The sequence below is a fragment of the Melopsittacus undulatus genome, chromosome 12 (genome assembly GCF_012275295.1).
Source record: "Melopsittacus undulatus isolate bMelUnd1 chromosome 12, bMelUnd1.mat.Z, whole genome shotgun sequence".
In the NCBI taxonomy this organism is placed as follows: Eukaryota; Metazoa; Chordata; class Aves; order Psittaciformes; family Psittaculidae; genus Melopsittacus; species Melopsittacus undulatus.
In genome coordinates, this window is record NC_047538.1 from 19961664 (window position 1) to 19983623 (window position 21960).

General features: G+C 43.9%; 1 protein-coding gene across 1 annotated transcript; it reads left to right on the plus strand.

Annotated features, from left to right (window-relative positions):
* The first annotated feature begins 205 nt into the window (after positions 1-205).
* Positions 206-21142, plus strand: PPTC7 (protein phosphatase targeting COQ7). Its single transcript, XM_005145154.3, has 6 exons — positions 206-543; positions 9928-10107; positions 12837-13035; positions 15313-15436; positions 17301-17430; positions 18595-21142. The coding sequence occupies exons 1-6, from the start codon at positions 342-344 to the stop codon at positions 18651-18653; spliced, it is 894 nt and encodes a 297-aa protein (XP_005145211.1). The 5' UTR covers positions 206-341; the 3' UTR covers positions 18654-21142.
* The last annotated feature ends 818 nt before the right edge of the window (positions 21143-21960 follow it).

The following is a 21960-nucleotide window of genomic DNA, read 5'->3' on the forward strand; positions in this document are numbered from 1 at the left end:
ACGGCGCGGCGGGAGGGCGCACGGAGGCCTCCGCGGGGCAGTGCCGGCCGGTCGGGGAGGAGGGAGAGCCCCCCTTCGGGGGGGGGATTGTGTGCGGAAGGCGGGGGCCGCTACCGGCGAGCCCGGCCGTGAGGGGCCGGCGTGAGGGCGGGAGCCGGCCCGGAGGGGTGAGGCGGCCCGTGGCGGGGGGAGGGCGAGGGGCCGGGCTGAGGCGAGGCTAGCCGAGCCGGCCGGCGAGCAGGGGAAGGCTGGCTCCCTGCGGCGGGCGCTCGCAGGGCAGGCGGCGGCTGCGCCGGTGGCTCCCTGCGTTCCTGGCTCTCGGCTGCTGGGCGCCCCACGCCATGTTCTCGGTGCTCTCCTATGGCAGGCTGGTGGCCCGGGCAGTCCTGGGCGGCCTCTCGCAGACGGACTCTCGTGACTACAGCTTGGTGACAGCCAGCTGTGGCTTTGGCAAAGATTTCCGCAAGGGCATCCTCAAGAAGGGCATGTGCTACGGAGACGACGCCTGCTTCGTGGCCCGGCACCGGTCGGCTGATGTGCTGGGTGAGTGCTGGCGAGCCCTGCTCGGGGTCTTGGGGGGGCGTTGGTGACGGTGTCCCGGCCTCCTGTGTGAGCCGCACATGGCAAAGCGGCTCAGCCTTCGGCTGCAGACAAAGGAAGCGGTTCCGCCTGTAAATGTCAAAGCGAGTTCTCTTTTATTAGCTTTAGAAGAAAGCTTTTGTGCTCTTTGTCGCAGCACAACACCCACGTCCCTCAGCACACCCATTGGGACGGGGTGCTGGGTGCCCAGGCCCAGCCTTGGCACCTCACCTGTAGGTGCCTGCAAGGCCTGGTGCTTCCAAAAGCTGGAGAAACGGCATATAATTGTTCACTTTTCATGTGCCTTTAAACCTTAACCAAGGCATTTGTGTGTGCATTGCGTTTACCAAGGAAAGATCATTGAAACGGACACTTCCTGATATTTAGCGTGTGCTGTGTCCTTGTCAAGTGAAAGGCAAAGTGACATTGAGACTGGCTTCAAATGTCAAACTTCAGTTTCAGTGTTTGCTCTATCTTGGTTGCAGTCTCTGGTTTGGATTCACATGTGAAATGAATCTGAAGGGTTCAAATTTTAGGAGTAGTGAATAATTAGAGATAACAAGTGGAATCTTTGGTTTGTGAACAGCGTTCTTCTGACAGTGCTTGACCTTTCTCCTGTGTAGTCAAGGTTGATTTGGGCTAACTGGTACTTTGCAGAAGTTAGTTTTGATAGAAGTAAATTTTCATCAGAACTTTGACATTAAAAAGTTCCCTCCCCCCCTTTTTAATGTAAACTTGGTGGGATTACACTGCAGTGTCTTGTGATGTGTTGGGAACTCTTCACAAAGCAGTGTTGTCACCCAGAGTTTGGTTACTGTTTCATGCTAAGACGTTTCTTCTGGAAGCTGTAACTGGGTGCTAGTTAGCAGTAATCCTGCTTATTCTCCAGTGAGCTGCTGCTCTAAGGGTGATGCTACAGCTTTGAAGATGTGGAAAACAGGTCAATGCATGTGAGACACTCAGCATCTTTTCTGCTGCGCTTGTTCCAGAGAAACTTTTTGCCGTTCAGATTAGCTGTTGGACAACTTTACTTTAGCATGTGACTGAGACTGCCTGCCTTTAAAGTTCACGCTAGGCCAGCACTGATAAATAACAGCAATCAGGATTTGCCCATGAGAGATATGCAGGAGCTCCTTTACTTATAGGTGGACTCTTTGCATGGGGAAGCAAGTAGAGTTGCACCCATCTGATGATGTTTAGGGGGTTTTGGCCATATTTGGTAATTGCCATATGTGGACCTACAGCTTGGCTTGTCTTCCTGCAGGAATCAACAGAGAATTGTGTTTCTAAGTTGGGCTTTGCAGTAATTTTCATGGTGACTTGAAAACAAACAGAACTGTAGCTCCACTTTAGGATCAAACGGCAAAGAAGGCTTCAGACCAGTTTGTCTTTAGCACCAAGGAGAAAATAATTTACATAGAAAAGCTGTTGGGTTGGGTTTTCCCCTGTAAAACTGTTTTCATCTTAGTTCTTTATGGATTTTCTAAATATACCTTCCAAACCCCCAAGATCACTGTACATTCTGCAGACAGTAACGCTCAGGATGGGGTTTGATGCAATCCAACTTGATACTTTTTGTTCATCTGGAGTCCTTAATTTTACAGACATAGTTTACTCTTTGTTTCTGCTGCCACTATCATCTCTTTGCTCTCCTTTTCTCAACCAGGTCTACACAGCTGCAAAGTTTCAGCACCAGTGTTCCTGCCTTTAATTCTTGCTACTCTCATCACAAATGTGAGGTTCCTTAACGACTGTTTTTTAAAGAGCCTCATAAATTGCCTCCTAACTCAATACCTGCCCAACTGTGCACCTCAGCAGAGCAGCCCGAGCTGAGCTGTTGCTTTTCAAGCTTCATTTTAATGAAGAGGCTCACGTGGCTTCAGCTGGAGCAAACCCTAGAGAATGCTTGTAGAGAACAGTAAATGTCCAAGTGTATCACTTGGAGTTATCCAGCCCTGGTAGTCATCAGTGACAAAGCCATGCCAGACAATGAACTTAACGTTCTTCTGTGCCAGGCTTTTTCAGAACCAATATATGGGAAGCATGCCTGTGTGGGATGGAGATGGGTGTGGTGTAACAGTGAAAGAGCTACTCCCAGCCATTTGGCATGAGTGCTTGGGGATTCATTTTCTTAGGTCAAACAAAAGTGTTTATAGCAGATGCAAATATGCTAAACACTTCTTTTGTTGTATGTATACTGTGTAGTCTAAAGGCTGAAAACTTAACAGTGCCTTCCAGTCTGTGCTTCATACTTTCACAGTAAGATCAACAGAAAGCTTATGAAGATTCATGTTGTTTCCACTCCTCCCATAGTAGTTAAGGGCTTGATGAGGCCTGCTGCTGGTGTACTTGAAGCCTCGAGGGGTTTGACTTTTATTTTTACTTTGGTTGAGGGTGTACCTGTTAAATTTGGATGTTTTCTTCCCATTTTGGGCACAGCGAGAGACAAGAAACTCAAAACCAGGGTGTTTCCTTTGGGATCACTCTGAAAAAAGGAAGTGGCTTTACTACCAACATTAATCTCTAGAGCTTTATGATTCAGGCCCATGTTTCCTGCTGCTCATACCATATTGTGTCTTTCTGTGTGTTCACTGTCAGGGTCTTGGTTGTCCAGATCCTCAGGATATTCAAATACCTTCTTGAGATGTGATAGATGTCATGTGCTACTTCAGGTCTAAAGGCATGCCCTTGACTTCTGAGGGCAGAAACATGTTTCAGAGCTGAAAACCAAAACTCTTCAGAAACTGGCACCTTTGTTTTTTCCTAATCCGTGTGCAAGTGCAATTTTCAGAGCATAGGGAGCAAACCACACATTTAAACAAATGAACTTAAACACTTTATATAAACATTTCACTTATTTAATGAAACTAAACATGAAACTTGTTTGCAAGTTCTGAGCCCTCTAATGCTGGTGGCTGTTTTTTTCTGTCGTTGGGATCTGCCTTTTCTTGCTTGTTTCTGCCTTATCAGGCTCCTGATGCCTTTGCTCGTTTTTATGGATTTTCCAAGCTGTTGTGTGACTCATTATTGAAACACTAGAGCAACCACTGTGCATCCCGTGACAGCATCACTTATACAATGTCTGTGCTGGGCAGAAGTTTGGGTGAAGCCACGGGGACTTGATGAGTCCTCCAAACTATAACTGCCCCCTAGCAGTAGTAGGAAACCCCCCTCTGGCAGCAGCATAGTGTTTGTCCACTGCAAAGCTAAAATTTGACAATTGTTATCTGCTACAAATCTGAATTTTTCAAGGATTTTTGGGAAGGGTGTTCAGGGCAGCTGCTCTGAACTGAAAGGAATTGCACTTGATTTGAAAGTCAGGTTTGTCAGCAGCCTGCGTAAGAGAGATGTAGAACTTGAGTGCCAAAGCCCCTGGAATATTGGTCTCATTGTCATCAAGTGAATTAGAAGATGTAAAAGGATTTGTAGGTGAAATGTCAAGGTTGTTCTGGCAACTATAGGGGAGGAAGGGACTCTGATGCCTGAAGGTCATGTAAGGCTGTTAAGTGGTTTTATTTGTTATCGTACCTGTTAAAGAGATTGTTGCTGTATCACAACTTACCACACTGAAGGAGGTGAGTTGTCTGCTTGCTTTGGAGTAAGTAGCCTTTCACCTACTCTGTCAGGAGAGCTCAGGATGACCAGTGATGGGACAAAGCTTGTATATGTGTCTTAGCTTGTAATAGATCAGATGAAGTTTTCTTTCGAACATGGGGGCATAAGTACTGTCATTTGTAGAGAAAGATCTCCCTTAACAATGATATCCACTATCAGTCAGCTGATCCAAATGTCAGCAGTGCTCTTCTTCAGGAGCACTGACTATGTAACCTCTTAGAAATGTGGCAGCTCTTCTCAAGATCGAAGCTTCAATCTGGTTATTCTTTACCACAGTGTCTGCAAGGGCATTGCACACAACATGTTCTGATCAGCATTTGCAGTTGAACACATTTTAATTGTAAGTGCTGTTGGTACTAGTTGTAGGAGACAATTTTCCATTCATGGGCAGATCAGATTCTGTCGGGAATCACAGAAGGAAATAAAACTAAGCAAAGCTGAGCACAGTGCAGTAGGTGAGGTGTTAATCATACCTACGTAGTAGGAAATGTTGCAGAAATCTCTTGCTGTTTACTTTGCTTCATCCACACTTAATACGGTGAGCCTGAGATTGTTTGTGCTGTGGGTAATTTCAGTACAGGTTGACTGATGTCTGTCTGTCTGTCTGCAGTACTTATCCCCTTTGTCATTTAAGTGCCAACTGCCAGTAGCAGTTCAGCTGTGAAAATAAGGCCCACAATTGCTCAACACCTTGAGAGGTTAAATAGTTACAACTGTGTAAGGAAGTTCTCATAAACCATCTAGAAATAAATAATAATCCAGTGTTCTTCTGTAGCTCCCAAAATCCACTGAGCGACTTCTCAGGCTTAAATAAAATAGGTAAGAGGTCTACCTGGTAAAGACCCATTTCAGCAACAGAGTTATTGTAGCAGGGGGAAAAAATGTAAGGAACTACTGCTTTTTCCTCAGAGTACATGGATACTTTAATCTTTTCAGTTCATTGTTTCTCCTTCAGTTTGTTCTTCAACATTCTCTCTCACTTGTTGTGCCTTAGCCAGTTGTTCTTCCGGAACCTTTGTATTTCATGCAAGGGTAGTTTAAGGTCTACTGTAACTTTTAAAATGCTCAGTGTGAATAAGTAACCTTTCCCTTTGTAACTAGTTATCAGTCACACACAATCTGCCTTCAGGGATTTGTATTTAACTGGGTTATTTCTTAGTCAAAACCTTGAGGGTGGAGAGTAGACATCATTTGGCTCTAATTGGGATCCCATGCTGGTGGAGCTGGTAGGAGAGTTGGTGCTGGCTCTGGGCGTGTGACTTCATGGGGTGGAGAACCTATCTTAGGTGTGTGATTTACCTCATTGCTGATAAAACAAGAAATCTTAATCGGTTTATCTCAGTTCTGTATGTTGACAAATATTAGGTGCTGTAATTTACAACTTGCGTAGTGAAATAGGTTGTATTTTATTACCATTTTAGCCTTTCTGTATGTGATGTGGAATAAATTCAGTCACAGATACATCCTTTTGATGTTTTTTATCAGTGATTCGTTGCTAACTCAGATAAAGATCTCAAGACACGGAAAGTTCAGTGGGATATATGGAGTGTCTCACAAAGTTATTTGTGGGGCATGCAGGGGCAATTCCTGCTGGCATCCCTGTGCCTACCAGGTGCTTCTGTGTGTGAAGATTATCCATAGCTGATGCAATGTTTGAAAGTATTCATCTTTCATTTTAGGACAGGGTGATGCTTTTGGGCTCTGGCCATGGGCAGCTTAGTTTGCTCACTAGCCAGAACTTACACACATAACGCTAGTTATATTAAACAGGGTTTGTTCTGAACTTTAAGCCTGCTTAGTCTGTATTTGCTCTGAACTAGATACACCCTCTGAATCTGACTTACAGAAGTGTGTGGTGAAAGGCACATGTTACTAGTGTTGGCATAGCTGGCTGCTCCCTGGGCAGTTAACCTCCTGTGGTGGTAGTCAAAACACCTTCATATTTGCATTTCAACTGGTATTTTATCCCAGATGCTTTTAGCACTTTTAAGTTTCAGTGCTCCTGTCTTCATTTACAGGATTTTGGTGCTGCAGCACCAGTGACTTGTGCTTTGTCTTTGAAACTTCCTTGCAACTTTGTCTTGCTGAGACATCTCGATACACCACATCTTCAAGAAAGCAGAAGGAGCCAGTTTTTGGACTGACACATGCAGCAAATATTTAATCTGGCAGTAGCATCTGTGTGTTTTCCAGCAGTGGAGTGTTAACTCTCAAAGGGTTCTGAAAGGTCTCCATGATACAGTTAAATACTTGAGAAGGTTACTGCTTTTGAAGTGATTTATTGTGAAATTTCCAATTGCTTTATTTACAGCAGTGGTTCATCTTGCTGCAGGCATTTCGCTGTGTCACATGGACACGTGTGTAATTCCTGCATGGGCTTGAACAGGGAATATCCAAAGAAATGGTCTTTCTATAAAACTTTCTGATGTACTAAATAGCTTAGAAAAAAAGCCAGGGTTGTACAGTCCAATTACAGCAGTGTCCTGTGTTTCCTAGCCTGTAATAAGGTTCTTTTAAGTTAAATGATGGGTACTGGAAGACAATATTTGATGTTTTATAGTGAAATCTAAGAAAATGAGAACCCGAATAATCTTTTTCACTTGTTAGAACTGTAGTTAATTGTGAATATTTACAGTGAAGTTTGTCTCAGATGAAAACAAAGGTAATAGAAATAGAGCTTGGCATTGTTCTGTGGCAGTGATACTGCCAATGGCAGTAGGTCTTGACAGAGGGAAAACGTGGTATTACATTAGAAACTAGTCCATTTTTCAGTTCTTGCTGCTCCTGGCGTTTGAAATACCTCATGGACAGTTTTGCTCCTTGTTTGCTGTGTATCAGCTATCACAAAGTTTTCTTAAGCTTTCTCATTTCTATTTCATCTATGTCAGTAGCAGTTTGTTCAGTCTGTTTTAAAATCACTCACTTCCCATAAACCCCATTACTTTATGTTGAGAATGTAGAATGTAAAGATACTGCTTTTATACTAAAACTACACTGAAGGTAGGACAAAATGGCTCAAGACCTTGGGTATGTAAAAATCTTATTTTAAGGCGAAGCCAGTAAAGATGAGTGTTTTCCAGGTGGCATTGTGTGATGCAGGGCTGCTTGCATGTGCTCTGCCCATGTGCTGCTGTGGGTCTGGGTGGCAGCAGTAACTCCTGGCTCTGTGCCGGAGCAGGAGGAAGCATTTGACTGCTCTGGCAGTGCTTGTGAACCATGCTTTGGGAGCCAACAAGGTCATTTAGCTTAAATTAGATGAACTGACCTGTCATCTGTAGGAGAAGTTTAAAAGGAAAAGAGAGGGAACATAACCAACCCCAAACTTTTGCAAAACCCCACATTGTCCATTTTTGGGCAAGGACAAGAAGTAGGTGCCAGTGATGGTTTGTGAGTTAGTGACCTGATGGCGTGCAGTGGAAATGTTACAGTGGAAGCAACTCCAGGGCCTGCTCCTGATGTAGTGGTCTTGTTTGCTTCTGTGCCAGGATGGAGAAGGAATTCACATCTGTTTTGCTGCTTCTTAACCAGACAATCTGTTCTCTTAAGTGTGGTACAAAGTTAAGTCAAGGACCCACTTGTGGACCATCTAGAGGGTAATTATTGTAGAAGGCTGTAGCAGAATTACATAAAGCTGTTTATACCTTGCAAAAAGCAGACAGGAAGGCAGACAGACAAAACTGTTTCATGGCTCAAGATAGTGTGAAGTGTGCTGCTGTGATTGCGGATTCAGATTTCTTGCCTGGTTTAAGAAGGGAGCAAAGAAAAGCAGGGGGCATACTCTTATCTTTGCTTGAAAAAAATGGAAGAGGTTTTGGTAATCAAGCTTACCAGGTGCTTGTGAAGACAGCTTTCTTGTACTCTATACCAGTGCTCTGGTGTTGCTGTTAAAGTATTTCCCAAGAAGACTATGTGCACATGGTTTACTGATTGCTTGAGGGAACTCCATAACTTCTGGTGAGCTTGTTTTGTAACCACCTGGGGAGCCAAAAGCTTTGGGCAGTTCTTGTCAAACATCATCTTCTCATTGCAGTAACCCTGCTGCCAGTGAAGCAATGCTGTGTTCAGCTGGCAAGACTACATCTGGATTGTGTTCACCTTGAAGGGAAAAACTTAGTGTCGAACATGAAAAACCTTCATGTAAAGCAAGCATCATCATCCAAATTGAAGCTTAGTTTCTATTTGAAGTTGTAGATCTAGAACTTTCTGTTAATGATCTCTTACTCTAGACTTGTCTGTGTGGCAGTAGAAAGCAATGGGTTAATCCAGTATTAAGCTGCAGTTGTGGGACCTGTACAGAGGATTATTTTCTTCTTGAAGACACCAGAAAAGGTGTTTCTGAGAATGCCAGAGTTGCTTTTACATTAGCTTTTTCCTGGGGTCTGAGAGGTGAATACAGGACCTGCATTCCCGCAGCATTCTTCTAAGAACACAAACAGCCAAAGCAGGTGTCTAAAAGGTTGTGCACTATTTTTGGGAGAAATCTGATTAATGTTGATAGGCTGTTCAGAATCTGGCCATAACCTCTTGTCAGATTATCGTGCCAAGGGCAGCTCTAAAGCTTCCGTCTCAGTTTCAGATGGTGTCTGATGTGAAGGGCATTTGTAGAGGAGGCAAACTCAGTTTCACCCTCTCAGGCAGATTTTCGTGCCTTTGCTAATAGTGGTGTTCTTTTTCTGAGGACGTTTGTTCTTTAGCACAGTTTGAGCTCTGAGATTGCTTCTTCGTGCTCTCATCAGGAACATGTTATTTTAGCTTTATTATGTTACGGAAACTTGCACTTGAAATGATCGGTCCCTTAAATGCTGAGGATCAAAAAGACTCTTGGAAACATTTCCAAGTAGAGGTATTTTTATCTCATAAATAATGCCTTCAGGCAGTATTTTACTTGTATCATGAAGGCCAGATGAGGAACTTCAAGATACTTCATCCAAACAGCCACGAGAATGTCATACCTGCTGCTTATCTCCCTCTGACCACCCCCTTTTCCTTTGTGCATCTTCACTGTTTGCCTCTGCAGTTGCTCAGCAGCTTCCCAAGCTTGGGCAAAACTAATTTTCTGATATCTAGGTAGTTTTCAATAACTGAATAAAGAAGGACTGGATCATAGTTTTCATACTCTTGCTTGGCTGAAGCTGTAGGCAGCAGACTCTCCTTGGAAGGTGTAGGTCCCAGCACTGTGTTGGTTATGTGTGGGTTTTGAATACATGTCACAAATGGAAGTTTAATTTCTACAGAAATTGATACTAACAAATAGAAAGTGGTTTCCCTCATGAGCACATAGCTTGAGAAGGAACTTTGGGACACTGAATAATGGGGAAGAGTTTCTGTATCATTTCTGTACTAGTTAAAATCTTAACAGCCTTCACATTTGAAATGAATAAAACCATTTCTTTTCAATGGGCTGGTCAAAGGTTAATGGCATCAAAGCCTCCTCTTCCCCCTACATTCCCCACTGCTTGGTCTCTGGTGAAGTCAGCCTCCCCACAGTCCTCATCATTAGACTTTTACCTTCTCTCCAGCAAATCAGGTTATATTTAGATTTTTGCCTAGGACCTGATGTCAGAAGTTCTTACAAATGCTTAGAATTTCCTTTTCTTAATAAAAATGTTTTTGAAGCAGGTGCCATGTTGTACTTTTTAGTTACTGAATATCATTAAGTGATGTAAAGAAATAAAAACCTTGTTTTGGAAACCATTTCTGTTCATATAACTCTGGTTTTGTGTTTTCTTCTAGGCGTAGCAGATGGTGTAGGTGGCTGGAGAGACTATGGGGTCGACCCTTCTCAGTTCTCAGGGACTCTAATGCGAACGTGTGAACGTTTAGTAAAAGAAGGACGGTTTGTACCAAGTAACCCTGTTGGGATTCTCACCGCAGGTTACTGTGAGCTGCTGCAGAACAAAGTACCTTTGCTTGGTAAGAGAACATAAATACATAAACTGTATCGTAATTGTATGTTACTTAGATGTACTTACTCAAGATTGCTTTAATGTTACCAGCGTCTACAACAGTTTTGCAGATATTTCTCTTAATTACCCAAAGAACATAGCAATGAAGTTGTGTTGGTAGCACCCTTGTATGCTTAAAAACTGTCTTGATTCATTCAGTGATACAGGGAATGTGTGTATATGTATCAAAACCTGTGTGATTGGTGATTATTCAGGAGTGCTTGCAGAGAGTTTGTAGTAGCATGCACTCATGCAAGTGCAGTGTGTGTACTAGTGCTCTCTGTTAGATGTGTGTAAGTAACTGTTTTCTGCTGAAGACTGCTCATGGTTCATTGTGGCTTTTTGCTCAAGCTATGCAAGCAGAAATATTTTCTGATGATAATCAGACATGGTTCTGCTCATTCCTTGCCTTACTGCTCCTGTTGCCTTTTATGTCCAATGATCTTTAAACCTAATCAGTTGGCTTAAGTCATTTAGAACATACAGTCACTGGCACTGTATATTATTTTTACAATTCCTTGTGGGGGATTCATTACAGGCCTTTTGGAAAGCAAACTCGAGTAGATGCTTGGCATATTCTGTGTCAAACTTGATTTTAGACAGGGCATCCCACTGCCTTGGGAATGGTGAGCAGATAGAGAGGTAACATTTGGGCTTTGCTGACAGCCTGGAGAACAGGATACTTTTCTAAAGGGCATGTGACCTCTTCTGCATTAAGAAAGTGTCACCCTGCAAGATAAACATGCTTCTCACCTGACCTTAAAGTTCTATGCCAGAGGAGTGCTGTGTAAGCTATATTTAACTTGTATGCTGAGCTTTGGAACAGATGTTCTGGCATTATATGCGTAAAGAATAGGTTGGAACCTCAGAAGTGACCTTAAGTATCACTAAAATAGCAGTGGTCGGTAATTACCTTAGGATTTTGTGTGTTTAGTAGTGCTTATTTGTGCAAAGCAGATGTAGCTGTAAGTGATCCACAAAGTGGGCCACCGGTGAGAGCTCTCACAGTGGCTTTGTAGATGGAGGCAGTGCTGCTTGGCTTGACCTTTCGAGTGCTGAAAAGCAGCATATGCTGAGTCACAAGATCTGCATTCCACACATGGCCTCCTGGTTACACACTGCTAGTAGAGTTAGAATTTGGAACTAATGATCCTTGGTGTTTCTCCTTTATCTGAGAACAGTATTTTTGGAAGTAGAAACAAACCCCTGGAACTACCACGGCAATGAACATTTAGTTTGTTTAAAATGAAGAGAAGGGAGAGGACTTAAGGAGGATTCATCAGGCAATTAACTTTTCCTTGCTGTTGTGCTTTAAGTCTTGACATGTAGTTCATCAGAATTGGATCTAGCAAAGATTTGAAGATAAAACTGAAATGGGAGGGAACTCTGGTGTTTAATTAAATGCTGGTTTTGTACTGCAGAACAATCTTGTATGCTGGCACATATCAAATCTGAGTTTTTCTCAAGATACTGCTTTGATTTGCCACTCGATAAGAGTGGAGAAAATGCTCTGTATTCATCACTAGAGAACAAATTAAGGGCATGTGTATTGCAGGGAACTCCCTGTGTTAGGAAGGGAAACATCTGGAGTAGGTGATGCCTAGAGCCAGCTGGACTTCTGCAAGCCTGATCATAAACTTAGCTCATTGCACACTTGTGGTCTGTCCAGCATGTAGCTGTGCTTGGAAACTCCTGCGGGAAGGACATTAGGATAGAAAATGAGGACTGTTCAGCAGATGGTGGAATGGAGACATAGAGGTAGAAGTCAAGAAGATACGCTTTAGCTGTATGTCATCCTCTTCAGGAATGAATGTTCTTCTGGTGGATGTGCTGTTCTTTGTACTGAAATGAAGTGACTGCTGTTTACTACAGAGGACTTTGTGTGTGTGGATGGATATCTCTCTGCAATACAGTTGTGTCTGGCTTGCAACCAAGCACAGCTGGTGGCTACTGCTCAGTGAATGAATCAAGAATTCCTCAGTGCCCTCAAGCATGGCTGGAATAGTTCTGAGCATGGTTTACAAGTAGATATGTTCCTGCTCTGTCCTACTTGAACCTGGAATAGCGTTTGTCTCTGAAACATTTTTCCTTTAAATCTGTGAAGTTGGTATCCTGAAGATGTGAGAGGATTCATGTTATTTTTTGCACATGCAGCTAGCTCTCCAGAGCCATGCTGCGAAGAAAAGCATTTTGATGTTCTGCCAAAAGGAATGCAGTAACACCTAATACTTAACTGCAAGCAGCTTTTTACTCGGTGTGGTTTATTTACAGCTGATGAGTGAAACTGTGTGGAGAGCACCCAGCATTGTATGGATGCTGCTGGAATTCTATTATCTCAATGATTTTGGAATTTCAGTATTTTATGTGACTTGTGTGAATCCAGTCCTATAGCAGAATGTGCTGACGTATGTTGGGGTGGAAAACTGTAAATAAAGTGGAACAAAACAGGTATTTGTTAGCATAATGTGTTTACCAAAATCAGAGCAGGAAAAGTAAGTTCCATGCAAAAATCATAGGTTGTGTTGTAAAGATTTCCAGCATTTTCCTCTCTTTAGTGATATTAATTTTGGCATTTTTATTTCCATTCCTCAGTATGAGCTCTGAGAAGCATTTGAATAATAGCACTGTGAATCAAATCAGTGAAAGACTAAACAGTTTCTGTAAGGCCAACTGCAGTTACCATGTTCTTGTTTGCAGGAAGCAGCACCGCCTGTATAGTCGTTCTGGACAGGACAAGTCATCGTTTACATACAGCCAACTTGGGAGACTCTGGATTTTTGGTAGTCAGAGGAGGGGAAGTAGTCCATCGATCCGATGAGCAGCAGCATTACTTCAACACTCCGTTCCAACTGTCCATAGCTCCACCAGAAGCAGAAGGTGTTGTCTTAAGTGACAGGTAAGATGGGAAAGGAACTTCAGTCTCTGTATGTGATCAGCTCCAGAGGGTTGCAGTTCTGCCGCTGTGAAGCTCTTTGCACGTGGGATTTCAGGATGTGCCTGGTGTGAGGGTTTTATACCTGCCCGTCTTTAGGTACTGTGAACATTTCTCACCTTGTGCTTTCCAAACTCCATACATCATTGCACAGTCTGAGTTTGTGGAGTTAATGATGATGACTGATGGTGGCATATTCCCATAATCTGTAGTGTACACTAGGCACATTCTTGTCCATGGGAAGATGTTGCCCAATAAAGCTGCTCCCTAAAGCCCATTGTCCTGCGTGAGAGGCTTGTCTGACCTGGAGCTTTCATCCCCAGTCCGTGTGTGTTCTCTCTTGAGGCTGGTCTGGAGTAGGCTAATTTAGATATCTTGGCACTGAGGTAGCAAGTACTTGAAGAATAGAGCAGAGGGACATGTGACTGTAACTGGTGTTTCCAAAGAGCTGAGTTTCCCGCAGCATATTGTATTTGACCAAAACAAGCAAAAAAACCCCTGTTTGGCAGAACACCAAGCTGAGAAATGAGAATATTAGGAAAGGACAGTCTGTTCGCAGAAATGAGTTGTTTCAGAGGCAGACTTGTGTCTTCCCTGAAGAATGTCAGGCTGATCCATCCTCTGACTTAGTGAAGTCTTGCCAGTAATATTAAGTAAGAATTAAAACCCCAGCTTTCAAATATGTGTTAAAATACAGCTCTCAAATAATACTTATGTGCTCATTGATGTGATGTATTTTCTTGTTTAGTGCAAGGTGTCCCTGCCTATGGGAGGGGGGATGGAAGCAAATGATGTTAAGGTCCTTTCCCACACTAAATATTCTATGACTCTACGATATCCCCCTTCTGAATACAGGGACATGATAAAGGAGAGTGACCACACTATACAGGGAATGTAGCAGGTATCTTAAGGTTTTGGTACAAGGTTTGTACTTTATGATCTTGAGGGTCTTTTCCAACTGAAATGATTCTGTGAAACTCCAGTGCTGATGCAGTGAGGGCTGTGACTTCAGTGCCAAGGTGATGATGATCTTTTGGCAGATGTGAAGTTGTGGAAACTCCTGACCGTTCTTGCGTGTGGCTTTATTACTTCATTGTAAGACTGCAGAGGGGAAGCTGGGGCAGGACTCTGAAATTAGAACCTTTAATAGAACCTACTTGTTAGGCTAAAATGAAATGATTGTTGTAATTCTAGAGCTGTAAAAGAAAAACCTTTTTCTGAGTTTGTGTGTCCTCCCTGGGAGGGCAGAACCCAAAAGCACAAAGAGAATTGATAATGTCTGCTGGAGTCAGCAGTGTGAGTCATCACACAATATGGAAAGGCGAGATAAATGAGCTCCTGAACTCCAGTTCTGAGTCGTGATTATAGCTCTGGCTCATCTCTGCTCTGTTCTTGATGGTAATTAGTGCTCACGGATGTTGTTTAAATGCTTCTGCAGCACCTTGTTTTTCATCTGTTGTCCCAGTTAAATGTTACATTTGGCTATCTATGGGAATAGACAGTCTTCACTCTGTCAGCCTTCCTGAAGCTACGCATCAGCCAAGCAAAGCAGCTCTTCTGCTTTCTGGCACAGCCAAATAGCATCGGATGCAGCAGTTCCTCCCTTCTCAAAAACCTTTGAAGAATGCTTAAGAATGAAGGATTTGTCACTGCCCTGCTTCTGAGAATCAGATTTGGCAGCAGTATTCATGATGAAATTGGGAATTTTCCCCTCTTGGTGTTGTGTAAGGTACTGGGTGTGAGCAGACCAACTGGCTGTGGTCTCCTGGTAGCCATTCCTGGCGTGTTTCATATTCCATTGCATTAGAAAGTGATAAAGTGATTCAGAGTCCTTAAGTGTTTTGGCCATTCCTGTTATGAATTGGCCTTTTGAGTACAGCCCTCTTACATATTTCAGATGAGTGGGGAGGAAGCCCTGAGCTGCCATTCTGCTTAATGGTTTCCATGGAGATCCACTTGTGAAGCAGATTAGTTTGTGGGATTGTTCATTTGGGAATTTTAAATGCAAATCCTTTGTGTGATAGCTGGAACGTTACCTGTTTGCAATCACAGCTCCTCTGTTGTAGCTCTCTTGACAAGCCATCCCAGCGCAAAAGCTCCACAGTTAGTGATTTCTTTCTTTTGCAGAAAAACAGGTAACAGTGGTGTGTTATAGAAGCTGTTGATGGGTTTGTTTGGCATCACTTGGTGTCGTGGTGAAAGCTGGGGCCCTTTCCTCTAACATACCTGTCATCTTCACAGCCCTGATGCTGCTGATAGTACTTCATTTGACGTCCAACTTGGAGACATCATTTTGACTGCAACAGATGGACTGTTTGACAACATGCCTGACTACATGATTCTGCAGGAGTTGAAAAAGCTGAAGGTAAATGTGTGTATCAGGAATCTGTCCTGTCTTTTTGCACTGGGATCCCTTATAGTTACAAACATTTTTTTAATGCATGTAACTTCTGTATTTTATGTAAAAGACCCATCACAAAGTGCTGTCCAAGAGACTTTTCAGTTAATACCATGTGAGAGCAGGGGAGAGGGATCTCTCTTGCATCTGCACCCAGGCTGGATCCAGAAGCAGCAGCTTGGGCATAAACTGCCCATGTCACTGATGACTGATGGAGGGAGATGCTCAGGAGCAGGCGTTTGTATTTTACCTGTACTTGTACATGAAGATACAGCATCTCTTGTGGCTTGTTTGAGGGGGTGAGCTGTATACTTACAGATAATGTGAAGCTTTTCTTAAGGGTTACAAACATAATAGTAATTGTGCAGCAGGGGCTGTGTGAATTGTGAGTTACGTGTGCTCCAAGATAGTGTTCCATAAGAAAATATTTCCTGGCAACTTTTCCAGGTTAGTGGCCACAAATGGTCTTTCTAAATAGTAAAAATACATTAAAATATTTTAATTTGAGTGAGAATATGTAGCTTAAGGCTGTTTACTTACAGAAAGTATACGTAGGAGATATCAATATGTATAAGCTCCCTGAGGAAACTCTTTTGCATGAAACACAGAGAAGGTTAATGTGTAGAATTACAGTGTGGTTTGAAAAGGTTCTGCCTGCTCCTGTCCTGCGGCTATGTAAGTGGTAGGTGGTGTCAGACAAAGTGGGTCCGGGCAGACACGGTGGCTGAGAGTCCTCTGCACATCAGCCAGACTCATGTTTCCCCCTGTCTATGATCCCCACTATCATTGTCCCTTTCCTCAGTGCACTGTTCGGGTCTGAAATGGAACGTGTGAGCACAAGCTCTGACAGAGGCTTTATCTGGTTAGTGGAGGCCATGACAGCACTGAAGGTGTGTCAGGGCGCTGCCATGGTTTAGAAGGACCTGGTGGGCTTGTCACTGACCTGCGGGGCTGTTCCTTACACTATAGCCAGATCCTAGCTCTTGTTCACTGTATTCCCACCTTCAGATGGGCAGAGGCCAGGTTGGCCTGGGCTGGAGGTGGAATTCCCTTGTGGAGGAAGGCTGAGCTCCACCTTTTGGCCCGTTTGGGAAAGGCACTGAACTTCCCCGTGAGGTTCAGCCAAAAGTTAATCATGGAAATGCCGTTAATTCCCCAAACTGCAGGGAAGAGCCTTGGAGTGAGAAGGCATTTTGAAATAGCTGCAAGCAAAAAGAGCAGTGGTTGTTTTGTTGTGTTGGCTTGAGTAAGAAAAGCCTTGGAGTAAAGCAGCAGAGGTACTGAAACAGGAAAACCCCTAACATTTAAAATGCAGCCTGTGGAAGGTCCTGTGCTCAGGATGTATTTTCTTACCTCACTTCTAAAGTTCCCTTTCCCCCGCAGCGTGCTCTTGTTGGTTTGGGAGATAGGGTCAGAGAAGTAAGACTTGCATTAAAGGGAAAACATAATTCCCTCAACAGAGCCTCCTTAGTGAGGGAAGGATGGCTCTTCCAGTGTGAGCTGTGAGTAGAGCTGTCAAATGGTCCCTTGCCCTCAGGTGAGGCTGTTTGAGTGTTAGTCTTGGGAGTTTCCAAGTTCTATAAATCCTCCAAAACCAAGTCTTTATCTGGTAGGGAACATGAGCTCTGGCCTCCAGTTGTGGGGATGGGCAGGTCTAACCCGTATTTAGAAAGCCTAAAAGATGGTGAAGGTTCCATGTAGAAGAAAAGGTGCCCTAATGTGAGAAAGAAGGATCAGGCATCCCTAAAAACAGACATGCATTTGCAGAACAGTTCCCAATACTGTAAAGTTTATTCCTATAAGAATGAACTCTTTTTCCTTCTTAATTTAGAACTCCAACTATGAGAGCATACAGCAGACTGCGAGAAGCATTGCTGAGCAAGCTCACGAGCTGGCTTATGATCCCACTTACATGTCACCGTTTGCACAGTTTGCATGTGACAATGGATTGAATGTGAGAGGTAAGGTGATACTTTCCCTCCTCCTCCCACTCTCACCATCTTTAAGAGCTCTTGAGCAAAGTGAAGTTCTGTTGTTCCACAAATCCAATCGGAAAATGGGATGCTGGAAACATGTGCTTGGTGGGAGAGCACTGCACTGGCATGCTGAGCTTGGTGAGGATGCTGGCTCCTGGCCTGGGTCATGGGGAGCTCCTGTGGGAAGCAGCTGGAGCACAGAGAACACAGAGTGCTCATTCTTACTTCATTTGATTTTAATCCAGTGTGTACCCTCCTGCCTGAGAGGAGCTCTCCAGGCTCTTGAGGAAACTGCTTGTTCCTTGGATTGGGATGTGATTACGGGGGTGGGTTTTGGGGCTGCTTTTTATTATTGATGCTTTTTAGCCAAGATTCTGCATACTCTTTGGGGTTTGATTATTTCTGTGGTTGAAGTTTCTGACCCTTGTACTGTATCATCAGCATCCCCATCCTCATCCCCATGGCAGGGGTTGGAACTGGAAGAACTAAAGGTCCCTTCCAACTCAAACCTGTCTGTGATTCTAAGGAGTCTTAAGTGTCTTTCCTAAGGGTTGAGGCAATAGCTGTAAAGCTTGGGCTCCACATTGCTACAAAGCTCAATCACTTGGTAATGAACCTGCAGATCTCCCGAGTCCACAGGACTGGTCTGAGTTCCTACCTAACATGGGACCTCTTCTCTGAGCTGTTTCTCAGTTGAGTGGATTCCTGTAGCTGTTGAGGCTTGAAAAGTGACTGCTAAAAGCATTAAGTAGCTTTCAGGAAGATAGGCAGTGATACAGTGCTGGAGAAGAGGCGTTTGGTTTACAGTAGGAATTCCTGAGCAGATCTTGATTGCAGGCTGCTTGTACCAAAGTGATGTTGGGGGTTTGTACATTCATTTCACAGCCTGCTAGAAACCAGGCTTTCTGCTCTGCTGCCTGACAGTGACTGGGAGGGTTCTGTGCTCCTTTTCATAGCCTGACCTCACCACAGCTCAAAAGGAGAGCGCTTTTTGCTGTGTCAGGTGTTGTTGCTACCCTCTGTTGTGTTTCAGAAAGGAGGTGGAGGAAGCAGAGCTTAAGCTGTCTTTAATGAAAGAGCTTTCCATGGGGGAATGTCTCGGGTTCTCAGGTGGCTGGATGAAATAGTTCTGCTTTTCTTCCATTACAGGGGGAAAACCAGACGACATCACCGTCCTTCTGTCTATAGTAGCTGAGTACACAGACTGAGCTGCCTGCAGCAGCAGTCCCTGTTTGCACCCCCAGCTCCAGCCCCACACCTGGTTTCCTGCTGGCAGGATCCTTCCTTCCTTCACAGCCGAGCTCGGCAGCCGGTTCTCGAGCTCGTGGCCTGAAGCCCTTGTGAAGAACCACTCATAGTACACTGGTCTTTGTCCGCCAGCAAGAGATGAAGAAGCTCAAGGCTTGAAAAGCATGTGTCTCAGAGCTTAAAAAGGGGGAGGATCGATCCCACGTCGTTACTGCATTTGAAATGTGACTTCCTTTCAAAGGAGTAGAATTGGTTTCTCCTCTTTCAAACTAGATTCAATAGCTACAACCTCTCCAGGAGGGCATATTACTCTACTTACTAGAAACGTTCACTATTCATTAGAGGGTATGTTACAGAACACAGTTTCATAAGCATAGTCTTGTTACAGTGATAGCTGAGGTTTCGTGTTTCTAAGCTCCGGTTTTCAGGAGATTTCTACCTGCTGTAAACATTCTGCTCTTGCCATCCATGGTGTCAGCCTTAGGAGCCTTTTCTAGTACGGGATTTCCAAGACAACAATCCATACTTAGTTCAAGTTCTATGGATGCAAATGTGTTTTGTGATTTCAGGTGCTTTAACTGTGATCTTAAGAAGTTCTGCAGATCATCTGTCCGTGACGGGCCTGGTATCGGGTGTTTGGGCTGTGGAGGGTTTTAATTTAGTTTAATTTTGGGTCATTTTTTAAGTACAGATTTTAGCTCAGCGCCAGCAAACTGAGCAGGGCAGAGCTGAGGCCCCTGCAGCATCCGGCCCCATCGCATCAGCGTGGGGTGATGTGGCACCGAGAACAGCTCATCCTCAGCTCTGCCCTCACTTCTGGCAGCTGATGCTGTTGTTGAGGAAGCTTAATTTGCGGTCAGAATTGCCACTCGTGGTGTAGAACAGAGCGTGCTGCACCCGTTGAGGTCCACTTGATCCTTTGCCCCGCAGACGAGCACCTCTCTCTGCTTCTGCTGTGGCAGCAGCAGGAAGCACAGAACCTATTAATGAATAATCAGCTAAACTTACATTTCAGTAACTCGAGTTTAGGGTTTGGGGAATGAACCTTAATGATGTTTACAGTTCTCTAACAGCCACTTTGCAATATGACATTTCCCTTCGAATGACCGTAGCTCCCGTTCGTTCCCCCCCTCTTCCAGCAAGCTTTCCTTTTCCTTTCCCGAGGTTCATACAAAACAAGCTGATAGCTGTAAAGATATATATATTTTTGGTCAGGTTTTTGGTTGTTTTTGGTTTTTTTTTTCCATTAACTTTTTTTGCTGGTAGAAAAGTCTGTAGAAATAAATTAAAGCCATGTTTTTATATATAAAAAGTCGGGTAATGTTGCTGTTTAGGTGAGTGCAGTTAAACTCGGTCAGTAAGTAATCTTACCTGCTCTCCAGAGGAGATTTTTTACTACCTGGTTTATTGTATTAAAACTGTTTAAGTTTGAGGTTACCTCAACTCGTTTAAAAGAATTTTTGTGGACTTGTACTGTATATTTGCGTAACTATGTCAAGCTTTTATTTAAGGTCATTTAACATGTACCATGTACATGTCATTTTACTATATTTCAATGCATCATGCTTGTAACAGGCATTTCAGTTATAGTAAGTGATTAATTTGGAAGCTCTTCAGTAATTTATCTGCTATTCCTAAATTGGCATCATGTTAGCGATGGATTTTACATCACCTTGTAATTACTTGTCAAAATGCCTTAACCACCCTAACTTGACCAAAATCTGATTTTGGTGAGGGTATGGGGAGGATGATGTTAATGAAGAAGAATCCCTGAGTTTTGTGCTACCTGGAGCAGTGAGTGGTGGAGAACTTTGCACAAATTGCCAGTCCTCGTTGTTTTCCACAACGGAACAAGCTGTTCCCGGCTGTCTCCTGGAAGGAATGTATCCATGCTGCAGCACAGGGCTTTGTTTCTCGTTTGGGAGGGACGTTTCTCTCCCAAATCTTGGGTGTCTTTTACATTTACTCTCCAGTATTTCCTGTCGCGCTTCTTGATTAGAGCAGATTTGATCAACTCTTTTTTCCCTTCACCTTCCCTTCAAGCGATGCCCCCATAGACCCGGACTGCTGCACCTCTCAGCACGCTCATCCCCAGCCCTCGGTAGTTTTTCCCCTCTCCGCTTCCTAGAGGTAGGCACGGGGAGACGTTTGCGGAGCGGATGGATGCGGATGGTGAAGGCTCTCGTCCCCTGTGCTGTGCTCTGCTGCTGCGGCACCGGGATCGGGGATTCCCGATGGGAAGCCGTTGGCCGCTGAGCAGTATCCACAAAGCTGTTTGCCTCATATCACACCGTGATTCTAGTTTTTGTATTAAAGAACAAATTGGGTTTTGATTTACAAATCATGAGCTTATCCCTCACCGGACACACCAAAGACCAGTAAAGCTTATAGCTTTTCCATCTGTTTATAAAGCAATACTGTATTATAAAGAATTGATATTTTTATCACATGCTTGTTTTGGGGTTTGGTTTTTTTCCTTTAAGATGTGCACTCGAAACATATCAAACCTGATTTCTTCCTATGAACTTAAGCTGTCTGCGCACAACAAATTTCATGGAAAAGGAAACGACAGGGCCCATCCTATCAAAATCCTTGTAAGCGATGCATGAAGCAGTAACACTTCCTAGGAATTAGCTTATTGTGGCTACTCATGAGAGGAGTGTACAAGAAGGGTGTTCATGCCATGGAAGGGTGTGTGAGCGGAGCACGGGCTGACTCCCAGCTGCACGGAGGGTTTCTGGTTGTGGTCAGGAGCTGGTGGATCGGGAGAGATGAGCTGAAGGAAGAGTTTTCTACATCAGTGACTTGGAACACCCGGGGCTGGTGGGAACTGGGGTTCCCACAGCGTTATTGGGTGTTTGGACAAACCAGGGCTGAGATGTGAATTGGAATAACTGTGGTTCCTTGCTCCTTTTACAGCTATCTTTGGGAGAGCTGCGCCATCCAGCTTCCCTCAAAAAGTACTTTCTTGGTGTCTATGAGGAAGGTTAAATGGCTAAAAAAACCCCAAAAGCAGCTCTTGGGACCAGGCAGTTGCAGTGAGTCAAAGAGAAGGGAGAGGTGAGGGTCTGGCAAAGATGTGGAGGATTTTGTGGTGGAATCTCAGTCTCTTGGTGATGGATATCCCTTCTCTGTGGAAAAACCCAGTTGTGTGGGTAGGAAGGGGCTGTGTGAAGTAGTTTCTCACAAAGATAGCTGAAATAATGAAGCAAATCTGAGTCTGTATCTAATGAGGATGCTTTTTTGTTGTTGTTAAAATGAGACTAT

Coding starts and splice junctions, on each gene's coding strand:
- PPTC7 (XM_005145154.3), top strand. CDS start 342: ATGTTCTCGGTGCTCTCCTATGGCAGGCTGGTGGCCCGGGCAGTCCTG. Junction 13,036..15,312: donor GGTGTTGTCTTAAGTGACAG/GTAAGATGGGAA, acceptor TCATCTTCACAG/CCCTGATGCTGCTGATAGTA. Junction 17,431..18,594: donor CAATGGATTGAATGTGAGAG/GTAAGGTGATAC, acceptor CTTCCATTACAG/GGGGAAAACCAGACGACATC.